Source organism: Spinacia oleracea, chromosome 2 (genome assembly GCF_020520425.1).
Source record: "Spinacia oleracea cultivar Varoflay chromosome 2, BTI_SOV_V1, whole genome shotgun sequence".
Taxonomy (NCBI): Eukaryota; Viridiplantae; Streptophyta; class Magnoliopsida; order Caryophyllales; family Amaranthaceae; genus Spinacia; species Spinacia oleracea.
Genome location: NC_079488.1, coordinates 11,738,001 through 11,758,966, shown reverse-complemented (window position 1 = coordinate 11,758,966; position 20,966 = coordinate 11,738,001). Strand labels below are relative to the sequence as shown.

At 41.0% G+C, this 20,966-nt stretch overlaps 1 protein-coding gene across 8 annotated transcripts in view; it reads right to left on the bottom strand.

Annotated features, from left to right (window-relative positions):
* Window positions 1-20,966, bottom strand: part of LOC110797679 (uncharacterized) — a 54,581-nt gene that overhangs the window by 6,980 nt on the left and 26,635 nt on the right. For all 8 annotated transcript variants that reach the window (XM_056836498.1, XM_056836497.1, XM_056836499.1 and 5 more), the window contains one exon: window positions 81-169. In XM_056836498.1, the coding sequence (XP_056692476.1) occupies window positions 81-98 (18 nt within the window). In that variant the 5' untranslated portion in view covers window positions 99-169. The remainder of the gene's footprint in view (window positions 1-80; window positions 170-20,966) is intronic.

Sequence of the window (20,966 nt, the reverse complement as noted above, 5' to 3'; positions counted from 1 at the left end):
CAAAGAAAATACCAGAAACAAAAATCTGACACGGAAAAGAAAAGAAACAGAAGACAACTGAAAAAGGATGGTAAACTTACCAAGATTTCTTCGAGCATAGTTCCTAAAGAACCAAACACCAACAAGATTGACCAACGAATTTGTCACTGCTGAAACAATGAGATAATGCCTACAAGGAAAGAAATAAAATGATCACTACGACATAGATACAACACAAAGCATATCAGTTTAAATGAAGCATCTTACTTTGTGGTCTTTGAAGGGATACTATATCAATAACATGCAAACAAATTGGACCTACAAAATCTTAATTGATGCCACTGACGAGAAAACATTTGAATAGCGATAAAACGATTTACAAGCAGCATAGGACCGCAAACTTCAGGGTTGAGAGAATTTTGAGATTATATTATTTCTGAGACACATATATATACTTGCTATGAGACTGTATCAATTATAAGTGTTCCGGTATGGATTGGGAACGGTTGGAGAGGTCTTCCAGATTATGAGGTGCCGATATCTAGATGAATTCCTGCACAGGTAACAAAGATGAACTAGCCTCGAGGGTGATTCGAGGATCCCCCCTCCGATGCTAAAGTCAGATAGAATGTTGGGTGAATGTTGAGTATTAGGTGTTAATGATGGGGATTGCGTACCTTTTGTAATAAATGATGCCCATATATATAGGCGCGGGTCGGGTGTACGGATTAATAAGGGTCCTACCCGATTGATAGCGACCCGTTGACTCCTTGGTTTCCCACGTGCCGTCCTCCTACCAGCTTCTTAGGGATGCTGGTAAGAAATAAGACTGCTGGTAGGAATATTTTGCCTGTAGATCCTTACTGGAAAGGGTTGATACCGGCATCCTGGTAGCACACCCGTACAACTAGCCCCCTCAGAGTAAGCACATCGGGCTGGACTGACGTGCTTGCTCTGAAAAGAGGAATCTCCCCCTACAACTAGCCCCCTAGACCGCGTATTTTTGCGAAATGTTCAGGCGTGTTGATTATGCTTCGAATGTTGACTAGCCCCCTCATAATGAATGCTGCCTGAACTTTTGTGAAAGTACGCTGCTTAAAGAAAAAGGAGGGCAACGAGGGCTTTCTCAAAGAATATCCTTTAGATTTGCGACGCTGATTAGCCCCTTTGAAACTTGTGGTGCTGACTAGCCCCCTTGGGACTTTTGGTGCTGACTAGCCCCCTTGAGACTTTTGATGTTGACTAGCCCCCTTGGGACTTTTGGTGCTGACTAGCCCCCTTGGGACTTTTGGTGCTGACTAGCCCCCTTGGGACTTTTGGTGCTGACTAGCCCCCTTGAGACTTTTTATAGATTTAGAATTTGAAAAGGTTTTTGAATTTGTACCGCTCAAAATTGCTACACGTGTCGCTCATCTGTGCCTTGGGTAACACGTGTCGTACGGTTACATTATTTCCACGGCTGAGATTTGTTTTGCCTTTTTAACTTCTTTTAACTGTCAAATCACCCGCATTTCTGTTTTGACTATTTAGCTTTTCCTTCACATTCTTAGCAAACTTTTCCATTCTTGCCTTTTCAAACCCTCTCTCTTCTTCTGTGAAAATTTCTTCCCTTTTTCTGGAATTGCAAAAGACCTAAGTGTATAATTTCGTTCCTTTGCCGCTTTACTTGCTTCGGACAAGGTAGATTTCTGTGGAGGTGTGTTTTTCCGGTTCTGGGCTGCGATATACCTGCTGCGTTTTGAAGGTATATTCTTACTTCTTTTTGCTTCCTCCCTTCGAGTACCATTTGTGCTGTTTTTTTTTTTTAGTTTGAAATGTCGAGTGAGTTGGATAGTGAGAACGAATTGAGTGGGGTTGGGTATGATGATGCTGATCTCGCCTCCGCGTCCGAGGATGTTAACGTTGAGGATGACGACCGACCGTCTACCTCGGACTACTTTGAGCCTTCTTACCGGGATGCTGCCTTTGAATTACGCGCTCATGTGCGGAATCAGGTACGGGCTGACATTCGTCGTGATTTGAACATACTAGATAATTCCGAAACACTTCCGGCAGTGGATTTCCCTTCTATTTCCCTTGGCTATGAATTGCGATCCTGGACGCAATTTTTGGACCCTGCCGGTAAAGGATATGGTGATTACGGCACTAATTTTGGCAATGTTGTTGTGTCTTTTAACCAGGATGTCGTTAAGGGTGCTCACTTGGAGAATGTGGCTGGTGGGAGCCGTCAAATGGATGGTGGCGAAGTTAGCAGTCGTGCCCACGATGCTGATGATTCTGCTGGTAGTGATGGGGAAGAGGATGAGGATATTGGGGACTCAGTTTTAGAGTCTGATGATGATTTGAACTTGTTGTGGGACGATGGTGAGGATGTTACCTCTCTCTGTGAGCAGGTTGTGAGGGAAGGAGATTTGGATGAGGAACCGGATTCTGATACAGAGGAGATGAGGTTCAGGGTTGAGTGCCCCCCTCCTGCGGGTAGTGCTGTTGGTAAAGTTAAGCTGCTTACCAGCTTTCGTGATAGGGCTGTCAGGGACAATCATCCGCGTTGGGCAAAAGAGTACCTGAAGTTGCCTACAGGTTACCGTCTTGTGGTACCTGATGAGGGGAGTGTGATGCTGGATTGTCCTCCCGGTCACGTTGGTGTATATGCCCATCATATCGACTTTGGCCTCCGATTTCCTCTACATCCTTTTATCGTGAAAGTTTTTCGGGCATGGAACGTATGCTTGGCGCAAGTAACGCCTCAGGTAGTAAGGAATGTGGTGGCCTTTACCTGGTTGCTGTCTTTTAAGCAATGGCCCCAAACTATTAACTTGTTTAGGCGATTGATCTGGTTGAAAAAGTATAAGCAGAAATCGGGGTGGTGGTCTTTTTATACCAAGGCAAGCAAAATGACTGTCAACCCCAAGCTGTCAAGTTGTAAAGATTGGGAGAAGAAGTTCTACTGGTTGAGAGTGCCGTCTGACTTCCCCATTCGGACTCGCTTTCATGTCCCCCGTCCTCATATGAACCATTACCCTATTCGGGAGCTGGGTTTCCGGGAAAAAAGGGCGCATCAGTTTGTGTCTTGTTTACATGTTGATGTTGGTTTGCAGAAGTCTGTGACGGTTCCCAAATATTGGTTGCCTCCTGCCAAATATATTCTGGCAAATGGGCCGTTGTCTGCAGTTGGCTTGTGCCACACCCATACTCTTGGTATGGTCGTGGGGCTGATAGCTATATCCCCCTTCTATATTGTTTAAGTATACTTTGCTGTTTTGTTTTTGCTGTCTGTGTTTGACTATTTTATTTTTGCTTCTTACCAGGTCTACACACTCTTGATTTTGGTATTCTTGGGTTGGGCACAGACGGTCGTCCTACTACCAACAATCCTCCAAACCCGAAAGGCGTATTTTCTACTTTGTCCAGCTACGCAACAAAGGCAAACAAGAAACGCGGTTCATCTCGGGAGGAGCCTGTTAGTGCGTCCCCTGCCAAGAAAACCAAAAGGTTAAGTTCCCTTCCTGCACCCAAACCTCTTACTATTCGCGAACCAATTGTTGCTTCTACCGGCGGTTGGACTGTTGAAGTCATTCCTCCCAAAACTTTTGGTACGACATCCACTGCCGGTATTTCTGAAATGGCGGGGGGTTTTAAGAGTTTGGACTGTGGTCGTGGGGCTACTTTAGCTGGTAGGCGTCCCCGTGATCGTAATCATCCTTTTAATCGATCTACTCGGTCTCGCCATAACGAGTCTGCGCAACCTGACTCTGAAAAGCCTCGAGACAAAACTCCTGAGAAGGAGCTTGGGTTGGGTGCAGAGATCAATGTTGCTGGACAAGGGGATGATGCTGCTGGTAATGTTGAGACGAATGCTCAGCCTGAGATGATGGTTGTAGATTTGATGACCCCGAGTCGTCAGAATCAGGAGCAGGAGGTGAACGATACTGATGCTGCTGGTATGGGCCAGAAGACTCCTCCTGTCCTGCCTCCTCCCTTTGTGCATACCTCTTCTGGGTACATCCGTCCTGGTCAGAGTGCTGGTACCAGCTCTGGCTTGAATATGGGTGTTTTTGTTCGTCCTGGGGAGTGGATTGAAAAGACTCCGGTACCGCTGACCCCGAGGAAGATGAAGTATTTTGAGGTTCCTCCTGGTGAGCCTAACGAGCCTTGGAAACCGGAGATTGACCTTCTTCGCGGCGAGTCAGTGCTTACTGATGACTGCAAAGGAGGTGGTTGCATGGGTTGGAGGACTTTGAAAAATTTGGCCACCCCTCGTGACAATCCTGCTGCTGAGGTCGACGCTCCGGCTGCCCAACATATGAATGATATGCTCAAGGTATGTAGTCAGTATTCATTTTTATAGTATGTTTTGGTCTTATGTTTTGTATTTTTTGCTGCTTTTAAGGAACTGTCTTTTGTAGGCATGCAACTCGGCAGTGGAGCTTGTGAAGCTGTACCTCTGCTACCAGGAGCAGAATGAAGACCTCCAGAAAAGGCAGGCTGATCTGGAGAAGCAGGTGAATGACGCCAAACATGATCTGGACCAGAAATCTTCTGAGCTGAAAAGGGTGAAGCAACGCAACAAAGAGTTGGAGAATGTTGCGAATAAGTTGGAGGCAGCGGAGACTAAGAACAAAGAGCTGTCTGAGAAGTTGCTGGAGGCGGATGAGAAGGCCAAAGCTGCTTACAAGACCGGTGCTCGGGATGGCGCCTTGCGATTTTCTCGGTCCCAGACTTATAGTAAACGTATCACGGATAGTCATAACGGTGGCTGGTTTGCTGCCCACCGTTGTGGTGTTCATGGTATTGGCCTTACCAAGGAGGACTATGAGGATATTGAGTACGCTTTTCTGGTGGAGGAAAAGCACAAGGTACCAACCGGTTGGGAGTCACAGATCATTCCTGAGGAGATCATTCAGAATGCTGATCCCTTGACTCTTCCTCCCATTGAGTTGAAAGAAGAAGATTATCTGGATCCTGCCATCCTATCTTCCAGCACCAACCAGACGGATCATCCACAAGGTTGAAGATGCGGGCAGTCATCACCGGTATCCTCCTGCGGTTCATCTGGCGTTTTTGCTTATCGTGATTAGTCTCTTTTTTCTAAACGCACTTTTGTTACCAGCTGTTTGTGGCACCTTTTCCTTAGATCATTTTAAGCCCGTTTTTGTAAACTTTATTAAACTTATCCTGTGCCGTTTTAACAGCTAACGAAATTTAGTCTTGGTGTTGGCTGTCGAATTTATGCTATCAGATGGTGTTTTATGTTCATATTCTTGCGCTGTTATTTTATTCTTTAATTTATTAATCTGCTGGATCCGGGTCAGCAAGCTGATAGTAGCCTTGCTGACTTACTTTAAGGGTTTGAATCCGAATTTTGCTCATACATCACCCCGAGTCAGCGAGCTGATAGTAGCCTTGCTGACCTACTTTAAGGGTTTGATTCGTATCACCCCGAGTCAGCAAGCTGATAGGAGCCTTGCTGACCTACTTTAAGGGTTTGAATCCGGATTTTGCTCATACATCACCCCGAGTCAGCGAGCTGATAGTAGCCTTGCTGACCTACTTTAAGGGTTTGATTCGTATCACCCCGAGTCAGCAAGCTGATAGGAGCCTTGCTGACCTACTTTAAGGGTTTGAATCCGAATTTTGCTCATACATCACCCCGAGTCAGCGAGCTGATAGTAGCCTTGCTGACCTACTTTAAGGGTTTGATTCGTATCACCCCGAGTCAGCAAGCTGATAGGAGCCTTGCTGACCTACTTTAAGGGTTTGAATCCGAATTTTGCTCATACATCACCCCGAGTCAGCAAGCTGATAGTAGCCTTGCTGACCTACTTTAAGGGTTTGATTCGTATCACCCCGAGTCAGCAAGCTGATAGGAGCCTTGCTGACCTACTTTAAGGGTTTGAATCGTATCACCCCGAGTCAGCAAGCTGATAGGAGCCTTGCTGACCTACTTTAAGGGTTTGAATCCAAGTTTTGATTATAATTTCTCGATTTCATTTCATGGGCCATAACGGGCGTGGCTCTACCGGCCTTTTGAGTTAGTGATTACAGTTGATGGTTCATACGTAAAACTTTCTAAGGACACTGGCGTTCCATGAGTTTTTTAGCGCTACTCCACCCATGTCCATTAGCCTGAATGCTCCTGGTACGATCTCCTCCCATATCTGATATGGCCCTTCCCAGTTTGGGGTCAGTTTTCCTTGCACTTTCGCCTTACCAGTAGCTGCAGTTCTCCGTAACACCAAGTCTCCTACCTCCAGCTGTCTGTGTTTCACTCTTTTATTGTAAGCCTTGCTGATACGCTGTTTGTATGCTGCCGACCTTATTTCTGCTCTGAGCCTAACTTCTGGAAGAAGGTCCAGCTCCTGTCTTAACAACTGGTCGTTCTTATCCTCTGCGTAATGCTGGACCCTGAATGTGGGTAATCCCACTTCTGCTGGTATGACTGCTTCTGATCCGTAACATAGACGGAAAGGGCTCTCTCCCGTTGCTTCCTTGATAGTGGTTCTGTTGCCCCATAGTATTTCTGGAACAATGTCAGCCCAGCCAGCTTTATAATCGTCCAGTTTCTTTCTCATTGCTGCCAGTATTTGCTTGTTTGCAGCTTCTGCCTGTCCATTACTTTGAGGATGACAAACAGATGAGTAGGCAAATTTAACGTTGTATAGGCCTAAGAAGCTTTGTACTAGTGAGCAGTCAAACTGCACCCCGTGATCCATGACGATTGCCGTAGGTAATCCAAACCTGGTGATTATATTCTTCCACATGAACTTCTTTATCTGATTCGCGGTTATTTTTGCAACTGGCTCTGCCTCTATCCATTTGGTGAAATAATCCACTGCCACAATCAGAAACTTTTGACCACCTGATGCCGTCGTGAATGGGCCCAGTATGTCCATTCCCCATTGGGCGAATGGTATTGGGTTTAAGATTGGCATGAGATCGTTCGCTGGACGATTGATGACTGCCGAGAACATTTGACATTTTTCGCATTTCTTGACATACTCTTGAGCCTCAGTTAACATTGTTGGCCAGTAATATCCCTGCCTTTGACATACCAGCGCAAGGGTTTTCCCTCCTAAATGATTCCCACACGTTCCCTCGTGCATTTCCTCTATAAGCCGAGCGGATTCGTATGCTGATATGCATCTTAACAGAGGCACACTGAAACCCCGTTTGTAGAGTTGACCCCTGATGATTATGAACCAACACGAGTCCCTCACCAGCTTTCGTGCTTCAATATTTTCTAATGGCAGAGTTCCGTCTCTTTTGTATGCCCACATGGTGTCATACCATTCTGGTTGATTTGTGATTACCATGACTTCCTTTCCCGCTATCTCTGTGCTTCTTCGATGCATGACCTCGATCATCACTGTTTTGCTCAAAACACTTGAGCTGGCTAGCTTTGACAGGGAGTCTGCTAGTGTGTTTTCCGATCGAGGCACTAAACTTATTTCGAAACTGGCTAACTGGGCTACTGATTGTTTGAGCTTGTCGGCATATCGTTTCATAGACTCTTCTTTTGCTTCGTACTCTCCTGAGTACTGGTTGGCTACTAACTGTGAGTCGGTAGTGAGTATGACTTTATGGGCACCAGCTGTCACGCAAATTTGTATTCCAGCAATTGCAGCCTCGTATTCTTCCTCGTTGTTCGATGCTTGGAAAGAGAACTTAATAGCATATTCGAACTGATCTCCTTCTGGCGAAGTAATTACTACTCCAACTCCTGCTTCTGACTTGGTAACAGAGCCATCTACTGCCACTTTCCACTTTTCCTCTTCTACTTCCTCCTCCTGGTATGACGTTTCAACTATGAAGTCAGACAGCGCTTGCGCTTTTATAGCTGTTCTGGGTCGATATTTCATGTGGAACTCTGATAGTTCAATTTCCCATTTCAGGAGTCTACCTGATGTGTCCATTTTTTGCATTGCCTTCTCCAGTGGATAGTTGGTGAGAACTTCGATGCCGTGTGCGTCGAAGTAGGGTCTTAATTTTCTGGCTGCAATCAGTACTGCCAATCCCAGCTTTTCTACCAACGAATATCTTTTTTCTGCTTCTTGTAGGATATGGCTGACAAAGTACACCGGCATCTGGGTCTTATCCTTTTCTACTATCAGTACCGCTGCTACTGTGTGCTCAGAAGCAGATATGTATAGTTGCAGTGTGTCTCCTTCCTCTAGCCTTGCTATTGTGGGTAAGGTTTGCAAGTGCCGTTTTACGGCTTCAAACGCTGCTTGCTCTGTTTCTCCCCACTGGAATTTTTTGTTTTGCTTTAGTACGTTGAAGAAGGGCAACGACTTATCTGCTGATTTGCTGATGAAACGAGTCAACGCAGCCATCCTTCCTGTCAATTTTTGCACGTCTTTAATGCAGCCAGGCTCTGGTAAAGTCATGATCGCTTCCACCTTGTCTGGATAGGCATCGATTCCCCTTTCGCTTACTAGGAAACCCAAAAACTTTCCTGATCGGACTCCGAACACACATTTTTTGGGGTTTAGCTTCATCCTAAACTTCCTTAGTGTTTCGAACGTTTCCCTCAAATCATCCATGTGGTCACTAGCCAATCGGCTTTTCACTATTGAATCATCCACGTATACTTCTATGTTTCTCCCTTTCTGGGAAGCAAATACCCTGTCTACCAGCTTCTGGTAGGTGGCTCCTGCATTCTTCAACCCAAATGGCATAGCTCTGTAATTGTATACCCCTGTGTCTGTGATGAAGGCGGCCTTCTTTCTATCGGCCTTACCTAGGCTTATCTGGTGATATCCCAAAAAAGCGTCCAGGAAACTCAACAAAGCATGGCCACTGGTTGAGTCTACCAATCTGTCTATTCGCGGCAACGGATAGCAGTCTTTAGGGCACGCCCCATTCAGATTGGTAAAGTCTACACACATTCGCCAACTACCGTTTGGCTTTTTCACCATGACCACGTTGGCCAACCATTCGGGGTAATCACAAGCTTCTATGAACCCTGCTGCCAGCAGTTTCTCCACCTCTTCCTTTATTGCAATGTTTTTCTCATTGGAGAAATTTCTCTTCTTTTGCTTTACCGGCCTGACTGTCTTGTCGACATTCAGGCGGTGTACTATTATATCTGGGCTTATTCCTGGCATTTCATCCGCTGAGAAGGCGAAAACATCTGCGTGTTCTCGCAATAAACCGATAAGATTGATCTGCTGATCTAATTCCATGTCAGCCCCAATCCTCACTGTCTTTTCTGGGACTCCTTTCACCAACTCAATTTCTCGCGTTTCTCCATCCGATGCCGGCCTAGAGATGCAAACAGGCCTATCGTCGAAATTTTCCATACTGAGCTCTCCTTTTCGTTTCTTGGTTGGCGCGTTTACTTCTCGGGTCAGATTGGTCTTAGGTACCATTCTTCCCGGTGCTTTTATAGCTGTCAGATAGCATGATCTGGCGGTCTCTTGGCTGCCATGCACCCTTTCGGTTCTTTCCAGGTTTGAGAGATATATCATGGTCAAATGATATGTAGACACTACTGAAGGAAATAATGCCCTTGGTCCAAGTATGCATTCTATGTTAAGTCTAATAAATGCGGTTCAGTATTAATTAACAAGTTAATAATTCAGTGAGATCAAGTGAGCTGAATGCCTAGCTAGAGGCCGCTTCAGTTCAAGTGGAATTAATGATATTAATCCACAGCTTACTCTTGACTGAACCCGTAGGGTCACACAAATAGTACGTAAACGGATCAAGTATTTAATAGCATTAAATACTCCATCTATGGATATTCGGAATCGACGGATCTTGGTTTCAGTGGGAGCTGAGATCGTCACAGGCAAGAAATGAATACTCCGGAAACGATGATATTGCCGGAAACGGAAATATGGATCGTATCGGAAATATAAATATTATCCAAGTCGTAGATGTTGCCGGAAACGGAAACATGGTACGTATCGGAAAATATTATCGGAAATGGAAATATTGCCAGAATCGGAAATATTGCCGGAAACGGAAATATTGTCAGAATCGGAAATATTATCGGAATCGGAAAATAATTCCGGAAACGGAAATATTAAATATTTGTTCGAAACGGAAATTGATTCCGGAATCGGAAATATTAAATATTGTTCGTATCGGAAATGAATTCCGGAATCGGGAATTTAATCGGAAGCGTATCGTACGAATTAGCATCGGACGAGGCCCGCTAGACGAAGGCCCAGCACGAAGCCAGGCCGTCGCCCAGCGAGCCAACGCGCACCATCGCACGCCAAGCCTCGACTAGGCCCAGCGCAAGGCCAGGCCCAGCCAAGGCCTTGGGCGCGCGCGCGAGAGCACAGCAGTGGGCCGAGCGCTGTGCGCCTAGCGTGGGACGCAAGGCTTGCGCGGGTGTACGGTACTCGTGCAATGCTTGTGCGGGAATCCTGAAGCAATCGGGATTCGAAGTGTGATTAAATCCTAAAACTATTAGATAATGATTATTTAATTAGAATCCTAGTAGGGTTATAATTAAATAAATTAGTATCCTAATAGGATTCCAAAACCCTTTCCATAACTCTATAAATAGGTGCCTAGGGTCACATATTTTCATAGATTATTCAAGTATTCAAAGTGAGTTTTTGAGAGAAAATTCAGACACATTTCTTGACTATAAGTGCCGAAAATCTTTAGTACCTTAAGGGCGATTCTAGTTGGTCAATCTTAAGGCGGATCCGGACGTGCTGTGAACTATCTACGGAGGGACGACACTTGGAGTCCTAAAGACTTGTTCTTGTTCGGTTCGGGCGCAGCTAGGGAAGGCACGCAACAAAGAGTATGCATCTAAACTATGCTATATGATTATGTGTAAATAATATGTATTCCTGGCTAAATGGTTTTTCCGCATGATTTATGAATTGTCATATGTATCATAACCTAACAGTGGTATCACGAGCCTCTTATTATTTTCATAATCTAAATTGCATGAACATGGTTAAATATTACAAATTTGCAAGAATTAAAAGGGGTGATTAATTTTCGTAATTGTTAATTAATTGCAAATTGCGTTTATTTAATTATACGTACGCAGTTTTTCGGCAGTTTCTTCGTTACTCATCCAAATCGAGTGATTTTTGTGTCAATTCCGCATGTAAAAGACATTCTAAAATTTTGACAAAAATAGTTTTTTTCTGCCGAACCCAGAATTCTCAAATTCGAAGCCTAACTATGACTTTTCGAAGGTTTTAGTTTTTCGAATGCAAAATTTCGTAAATTTAAGATGTTAAATTAAATATTTGCGATTCTTGTTGATAAATCTTGAATTTTTGATTGACCTACTGTATATGTTTAACAAGTTTGAATGCCTAGCCTTGTTAATTATGCAATCTAATTTGTAATTATGATTAATTAGTTGAAAATTAGAATAATTTAGAATTAATTTGATTTTCATAATTAATTATAATTTAATTAGAAACCTATGATTAAAAACCACCATAAAAATTGTAAATTTATGATAAATTTTAAATTTTTATGACCTAGGTTTGAATCCATGATAATCGGAAATCAATTGAATAATAAATTTTCGATTTTTCGCCCTAAAATTATGAAATTAATATTATTTATTAATTTGTCATTAATTTTAAATATAAATTTTAAAATTTTATGCGATTCATTCATATAACTTGCACGCACAAAGCAATGGACGCTTCGTGTTACCCTTAAGGGGTGTTGTATAGTGCGGGCATGCGACGACGAGCAAGGGAGCTCGTCGCCCGTGCGGCACGAATGCAATGAGCAGGGACATGGTGCACGAGCACAAGGCAGCAGCCCTGCCTTGTGTCGTGGGCCACGAGCTATGGAAGAATGGGCATGGGCGAAGGCAAGGCATGGCAGTCGCGTGTGGGCAGCAAGCGAGCTGCGCCACAACGCGCACTGCCTCGCGCAAGCGCGCGCAGCCTCGCGCGCAGCGAGCGCAAGCTCGCGTGCCACGAGCGCTGCGCCCAGCGTTGATCGCGCGCAATTGCTCGCACACAGCGAGCGATGGCTCGCGTGCATCAAGCACTGGAGCGCGCGCAGCAAGCGCTGGCGAGCGATGGCTCGCGTGCGTCGAGCGCTGGCGCGCGCGCAGCGAGCACCACTTGTGCGATGGCTTGCGATAGGAAGATGCAGCAGCTATGCGACGAGTGCATGGGCTGCGCGCACATGGCCAGCGATGGCTGTGTGCGAGTGGCCCATGAGCGTGCAATGCGTAGGGTGTTTGCGTTGCGATTAGATCGTTTTGAATGTTTAATTTGAAATTTTCAGTTTACGTAATTAATTTTAAAAATTAATAATTTAAATTATTTTCTTGGATTTTAATTTTGAATATTGTAATTATAATAAATTTTATTTATTCTAATTATTTTACTAAAATTAAAATCATGAATTAATTTAAATACGACTGAAATTAAATTAAACTTTTTGGATTCAATTATAAATTCATATGAGCTTTAAATTTTAATTAAATTTGTATGTTTCCGGTTAGACTAGAAATACATTTTTATGTTTAAAATTAGTAAAGCATACGAATTTATTGGTTTAAGTGGGAGCCCTTTTAGTCATAAACTCTTGATTAGGTCTACAAATCCTTAAGGTTAAAACAACTTGATTAGAATTAATAAGGACTGAATAATTGGTAGATTATTGGTGCCCTTGATTAATTGCTGCAAATGTTTACGTGATGCATAATGTGTTTTACTAACCAGCTATATGGGCCATTCATGATAATGAATGGGTGAATGGTATATATTGTATATGTACTGTTTTGCAGGTTATGAAGTGACTAGTATGGCCCAAATAGGATAGAAAATATGGTCTGCGCACCATTAATTTGAATGTAATTGGTCTAAAGTACCAAAGTTATTTTTCAATTCAAATATGGTCTGCGTACCATCAAATAGTTGTAATTAGTTATAGCTTATCCTATTTGAAGAAAATGGTGCCTCCCACGGAGATTTTCAAGACGGACTTTGAAGTCAAAGCTTCAAGATGAAGTCGGGCCATACTAGATCACATCTATCTTATGCATGCTTTAAGTTATTTATTGCTTTAAATATGTCTTAATTATGCATAACATTGTGGCTTGATTATGTTGCATGATTAAGGATTTTAGTTCACTTAAAATCTAACCAACATAGTAAGAGCCTTAAGTTCCAAACTTAAAAATTGAGTTAAAAGGTGCCATGCCAAAATATACACTTGCTTGGATATCCTTTACATCAATCTAGTAATAGTTTTCGCTCAGCGAGGTGTTACTTATTGGTCCTAAAGGGGCAAGGTACACAAATAATTGTGAGTACATGTTAGTTTTGGTGAAACTCAACGATATAAGTAAGGAGTCCTTTTATGTCGTGGCAAAATCGATAGGTTTACCTAATAAGTTCTTAGACGTACCTATCAACCAAGAATAGTTTCTAGACTATTAGCAAAAGGCTTTTGCTTACCTAAGATGTTTTAGGATTAAGTCGACAAACTGTGCTTAGTTCTTCAATGATTTTAGGATCTTGGAATCATTTTATTCACACCTTCCGGAACAATAAATTCGAATAAAATGCTAATAACTTGTTTAAATTGCATGATTGCTTTCATTTTCAAGTTATTATTCATGATAAATGTTTAGACTTTGCATACTTCAATGAATGTTTTAATTATTGTTTATAATTAAATATCTTGCACTGCGGTAAATCCTTTTAGAAAGGTAACAGTAAATTTCCTCGATTGGTAATGAATCCAAGAACGATTCACGGAAATGAGAGAAAGTGAGCAATTTAAAATGTAAGTTTCTTATATCGACTTTTATGGTTCAAAGTCGAATGGCAAACCGATTGGTGCTTGTGAATTCAAAATACAATGTAGTTTTGAGATCATAAAGCATTGAGTTTAAACACTCAGCTTTACCAATGGTTAACAACCTAATATCTTTGTCCATTTAATTCTCGAATGAGTCTAGTCCCTAGACATTCGAATAGATCGATGCTTAGAGAACTTTAGAAGCTTCTGGTAAGATCATCTAGTTGAAGCAAAATATTCAACATAAATTAAAATGGTAAAAACCTTGTTGGTGACATTGGACATGTCTAGCAAAGTATAAAAGTCAACACTAAAGAATTCAATTCTTAAGACTATAAGAAAGGGTACAAGAAATAGGAAAACAAAGGAACAAATGAAAGGAATTTACGATTCCGTTTCTACCTATAAGTTTATGTTTAAAGAGAAGTGACCTAGCAATCAAACTTCCTTGGTATCATATACCGCTTGAGGTTCTTACTTCGGTAATAACTCAAACAATGGAAGCTAGGATACACTGATGACCTACAAGTGGGAAATGAAGCATGGCAATGCTACATTAGTTGTAGGGTCATCTAGTTTGTTTTAAGTCCTTTCAAAGGCTGGAACTTAATGGCTATTTTGTTCCATAATCAACATACCTAAATTTCTGTTTTCAAACACAGAAAGACTCACATTCAAGAAAAACAAAAACAATGTTTGTTTGTTTATTTGAATGAAATGGTCAATTACAGGTTGAGTCAATATGCTTGATTAAAACAAACAACTCTTTAAAGAACTTTACTAGGTTCAAATCAACCCCTTGATTTGAGTTCCACTAATCTTTGGCATTGTTGCTTAGACCATGTCAACAAGTTAACATTCACAAGCTCTATTTTAATGGACTTTTGAAAGTTGGTTGATTTCTAGATCAACTTAAGACAAGCTAGTCTTACTTGTTGAAAGTAACAAAGAATATGAACTATTGTTAGAACGCCTAGACAATAGAGTTCAAAGCTGAAGAAAGGTTTTATGACTTTATTATTTTCACACAGATTTGAGTGAATATAGGTTTATTTACTCAATGTGATATAAGTTTGAATCTGTTTGGCTAGTTCAAAGATTCAGAAGTATAAATCCCACTTGGTAAGAAATCATAAAGATCTAGGTTAGATCATGTTGATGATTACTTAAATCAAGAATGATCATCAATGATTGTGTAGTAAAATTCACAATCTAGCTCCATAAGATATGGCATATCTAAGTTGGAATGATCGAAGTCGATTAGTACTTGATTCGATCAATGATGGATCATAAAGACTTTTCCTTTAATTTCTAAAACAAAATGCTCAACTACCACCAAACTAAACTAAATTCGTCAAAGCTATAGAAAAGAAATTTCAGAATATCTTTTCGATAATATATATCTAGAGAGTTGCTAAACTCAGTGGGAGCTTAGTGTTTGTTATTCAACAAACTAAGGCCCAAGTATAGATATATGTTTCATTGTGATTTATTCAAATGAGACACAAGGGTATTGTTTCTACCACGAATTTTTGAGAACATAATGTTTGTTTGCTCGAAATGATGTCCTTTTGGAGATTCGTTTCCAAAATGACAAGTGGGAGAAAATAGACCTCGAAAGTTTTCGAGGCGAACAACAAACATAAACGGACATTCCGGAGGCCTTTCGAAGTGCTTCAGAAAATCCGAACTTATTCTTTAAGGACTTTAGAAGTGGCTTTAAAGAATAGACATCTCTTAGAAGACTTTACAAGTGCTTCAAGGAGAACATAATATTCAAAGGACTTTCAAGTGGCTATTGATATTCTATTGTTTGATGTTCTATACCCAAGTAGGCATAGAATTCAAGTCACTGAAACTATGAGATTCTTCTATTAGATAGTGAAGAAACATAGAGATCAGGTCAATGAAACTATGAGATTCTTCTATTAAATAGTGAAGAAACCTACAACTTGCAGTCAAACTATTATCATGTAGATTAATGAGTTTGTGACTTGTAAGAAAGCTATGACGAAACCCAGATTCCCTAAAATGGTTAGAGGCCATATATAGACTCAAATGTTTTAAAATGGTTAGAGGCCATAAAACATACTCAATGTTTTGATGACAAAATTGAAATTTTGTTGATTTGCAAGAATAGTTTCACACCTATTGGTTGCAAGTTTGTTTTAAGGATAAAAACCATCAAATATGGAATTGTGTTCACACACAAAGCTAGATTAGTTTCTAAAGGTTACAAGCAAATTCATGGCATGGATTGTGTTGAAACCTCATGCAAAATCGTAATGCTTAAGTCTATAATTCAAGCAATGATTGCATATTGGTACATATGGCAATTGGATGACAAAACGTATTCCTCAATCAAATGTTGGAATATAATATGTACATGGTATGTCATAGAATTTGTGGATACAAATAAATGCTTGAAAAGGAAAGCTAGCTTATAAAATCTAAGTACAGATTTAAGCAAGCAATTGGGAATTGGAACTGTATTTTAAGTGAAGCTAATAAGCATTTTAGTTTCATAAAATATACATGATTCTTATAGATGTATAAGAAGTTTAGTGGGAGCACATAAAAACTTATTTGGTCCTATGTGTATCACACACATATCTCTCTATTGTGAAATAACATTCAAATGCTAATGACTTAGATTTGAAATTATTCATCAATAATGGACCATGGAAAAACTTAGTACATATTGGGTATTAAGATCTATTTACAAATATCTTATAATATTGTTTTAGATTAAGTAATGGCATTTACTAAATCAAACACGAAAGTCTCCATTGGAGATATTCGACCCATGTGAATAAATCTAAGTAAAGGATGTTTGAACTATGTATAAGCATTTACTAAGTTAAACATCAAAGAGTCTAAATGAGATTCTTAACCTATATTATATGTCAAAGAATTTAGTTGAAATTAGTATCTACTGAAACTAGATAAGCTAAAGTTACATGAATAGAATTCAATTGGGAATTATTCTGCAAAAGAATTTATCATGTATGATATAATATGAGGATCGCCAAAAACGTATCGTATGACTTTGGGCATGACGAACATATACCAATCTCTATTGATCTAAGTGAAGATCAACTAGATTGAGATCAAGAAAAACTTATGGTACTTGAAAAGGTACATAAGATTAGTTCTTGACTCAAGGAAATAAAGATATGCTAAATATTGATGCTACACGCATAAACACTGGCAAAGGATCAAGCAAGATTCCCTTGGAGTTAACCATTGGCAAGGACGAGCTATAGAGCATCGTGTTTTGAAATGACAACATGGATTGGAGACCATGAGTTGTTGCGTGGGAAATTAAATATTAATTTCTATGTTCTAAGATACAACTGGAAAGTCTTCCACATATCTGTGAACTGCTTAGATAAGTAAATCCAAACAAAGCATCATTAGCAACCTAAACAGTTGAAGTAAAAGTACTTATTGCCTAAGAAGCAATAAAACAGGGTTGTTTGTTTATGTTAAAGAGTTTCTTCACTGAACTTGGGTAGATCATATGTCTTCTGACTTGATGGTTCTTCATTGCAAGATGCGTAGAACTACTCTTGTAGCTAGAAGGAATAGATCACAAAATAAACACACTCCAAAGATCTTATCATCATATCTCGAAGAACATTCGATGAAAGGATATTAAGATTGGCAAAGCATGATAACTAAACCTATGCAACAAGTGAGAAACAACACTCACATTGTGGCACTGGAAATCAAGCATAGCTTTGAATTCCATGAACTGTTTTAAAGATGGGTTTGAGGCCCATGGTTATAAAACATTGGGGTTGAACATTTTGTTAGGTTATGATACATATGATATTACATAAATCATGCGGAAACAACCATTAACCCAGGAATACATATTATTTACACATAATCATATAGCATAATTTAGATGCATACTCTTTGTTGCGTGCCTTCCCTAGCTGCGCCCGAACCGAACAAGAACAAGTCTTTAGGACTCCAAGTGTCGTCCCTCCGTAGATAGTCCACAGCACGTCCGGATCCGCCTTAAGATTGACCAACTAGAATCGCCCTTAAGGTACTAGAATTTTCGGCACTTTTGAGCAAGGAATGTGGCTGAATTTTTCTCTCAAAACTCACTTTGAATACTTGAATTAATCTCGGAAAATATGTGACCCTAGGCACGTATTTATAGAGTTATGGAAAGGGAATTGTAATCCTAGTAGGACACGAATTAATTAAACTTAGAATCCTACAAGAACTCTAATTTAATTAATTTATCCTTTTAGGAATAGGAATTTAATCATACACTAACTCTAATAGTTTTAGGAATCATGCATGAACACAAACTCACACACACACACACGGCAGCCACAAGGGCCGCCCATGCGCGTGCGTGCGAGCATCAGCCCACGCAGCGAGGCCCACGCAGCCGTGGCCTTGGCGCGCGCTGGGCCTGCCTTGCGGTAGGCCTGGGCGCTGCCTTGGCTGGGCTTGTGGCGCGCGTTTGGCTTGCTGGGCGATGGCCCGGCTTCGTGCTGGGCCTTCGTCCGGCAGGCCTCGTCCGATGCTAATTCGTACGATACGCTTCCGATTAAATTCCCGGTTCCGGAATTCATTTCCGATACGAACAATATTTAATATTTCCGATTCCGGAATCAATTTCCGTTTCGAACAAATATTTAATATTTCCGTTTCCGGAATTATTTTCCGATTCCGATAATATTTCCGATTCTGACAATATTTCCGTTTCCGGCAATATTTCCGATTCTGGCAATATTTCCATTTCCGATAATATTTTCGGATACGTACCATGTTTCCGTTTCCGGTAACATCTACGACTTGGATAATATTTATATTTCCGATACGATCCATATTTCTGTTTCCGGCAATATCATCGTTTCCGGAGTATTCATTTCTTGCTTGTGACGATCTCAGCTCCCACTGAAACCAAGATCCGTCGATTCCGAATATCCATAGATAGAGTATCTAATGCCATTAGATACTTGATCCGTTTACGTACTATTTGTGTGACCCTACGGGTTCAGTCAAGAGTAAGCTGTGGATTAATATCATTAATTCCACTTGAACTGAAGCGGCCTCTAGCTAGGCATTCAGCTCACTTGATCTCACTGAATTATTAACTTGTTAATTAATACTGAACCGCATTTATTAGACTTAACATTGAATGCATACTTGGACCAAGGGCATTATTTCCTTCAGTCTCCCACTTGTCCTTAGGGACAAGTGTGCATTTCCTAATTCCTTTGTCGCTCGATGCTTGCTCTTGAACATAAGGTAAGAGTTGTCATCCTTATTATGTCCAGAGGTGTTCCTCGGTTTCAGAGTTCAACTGATCAAATAAACAGATAATCATAGCCTATGATTCATCCGAGCATGGCCATGCATTTCACAGTTTCTAGCTCTCCGAGTGGCCTTGTACAACTTTTAAGCATCTCATCCCGATTTATGGGAGGACAATCCCAATCTTGCGATCTTGAGAATAGACTTCGTTTGATAGGTGATTGCCTGAGCGTTGCCTTTATAGCCTCCTTTTACGGTGCGACGGTTGGTCAACGTCAAAGCAACCAGTTCTCAAACAAGTAATCTCAAATCACTCAGGTATTGAGGATTTAGTGTCTAATAATTTAATGAAATTTACTTATGATAGATTTTCATCTCTTACAGTAAAGTTTCATAGGTCTTGTCCGATACTAGTCTTCCCAAAGTAAGTATCTATGCAAATGATTATGACATTGCCATGTCCACATAGTTCAAGAAACAGAACTACTAGTCATCTTGCATTCTAATCGTCTAACGTTTTCTATGCGTCCAATTTTATAGAAAACTCCGACTAGGGACCATTTTCAATCTTTGACATTCAAGTTCACTTGATAGACATTTCTTAGTCACAGGACTGGTCCTGACAGTCTATCTTGAATATATCGTCAAATTGAAGGGACTCATCATTTAATAAACCACAAATTAAATGGAAAAATGAATTCTTTTCATTTATTGTGAATGATTAACCAATAATGTTTTACAAAGATTTAAACTCTAAAGCTTTAAAACATTAAACAGAGACATCAAAGCCATTCTCCAATATGCTTGATTCCCATAGCTGCAGTGTGCGAGTTGTGCTTCGCCTGCGGCAGAGGTTTAGTTAATGGATCTGATATGTTGTCATCAGTTCCAATCTTGCTTATCTCGACTTCTTTTCTTTCAACGAACTCTCGTAGAAGGTGAAATCTACGAAGTACATGCTTGACTCTCTGGTGGTGTCTAGGCTCTTTTGCCTGTGCAATAGCTCCGTTATTGTCACAATACAGGGCTATTGGTCCTTTAATGGAGGGGACTACACCAAGTTCACCTATGAACTTCCTTAGCCATATAGCTTCCTTTGCTGCTTCATGTGCAGCAATGTACTCCGCTTCAGTTGTAGAATCCGCAATGGTGCTTTGCTTAGCACTTTTCCAGCTTACTGCTCCTCCGTTGAGGCAGAAGACAAACCCAGACTGTGATCTGAAATCATCTTTGTCGGTTTGGAAACTTGCGTCCGTATAGCCTTTAACAATTAATTCATCATCTCCACCATAGACCAGGAAGTCATCTTTGTGCCTTTTCAGGTACTTCAGAATGTTCTTGGCAGCAGTCCAATGCGCCTCTCCTGGGTCTGACTGGTATCTGCTCGTAGCACTGAGTGCGTACGCAACATCCGGGCGTGTACATATCATAGCATACATTATTGAACCAATCAATGATGCATATGGAATCCCATTCATTCGTTTACGCTCATCAAGTGTTTTTGGGCACTGAGTCTTGCTTAGAGTCATTCCATGAGACATGGGTAGGTAGCCTCGCTTGGAGTCTGCCATCTTGAACCTATCAAGCACCTTATTGATATAAGTGCTTTGACTAAGTCCAATCATCTTCTTAGATCTATCTCTGTAAATCTTGATGCCCAATATGTACTGTGCTTCTCCTAGATCCTTCATCGAAAAACATTTCCCAAGCCAAATCTTGACAGAGTTCAACATAGGAATGTCATTTCCGATAAGTAATATGTCGTCGACATATAATACTAGGAAAGCAATTTTGCTCCCACTGACCTTCTTGTATACACAAGATTCGTCCGCGTTCTTGATAAAACCAAAGTCACTGACTGCTTCATCAAAACGTATATTCCAGCTCCTGGATGCCTGCTTCAATCCGTAGATTGATTTCTTTAGCTTGCATACCTTTTT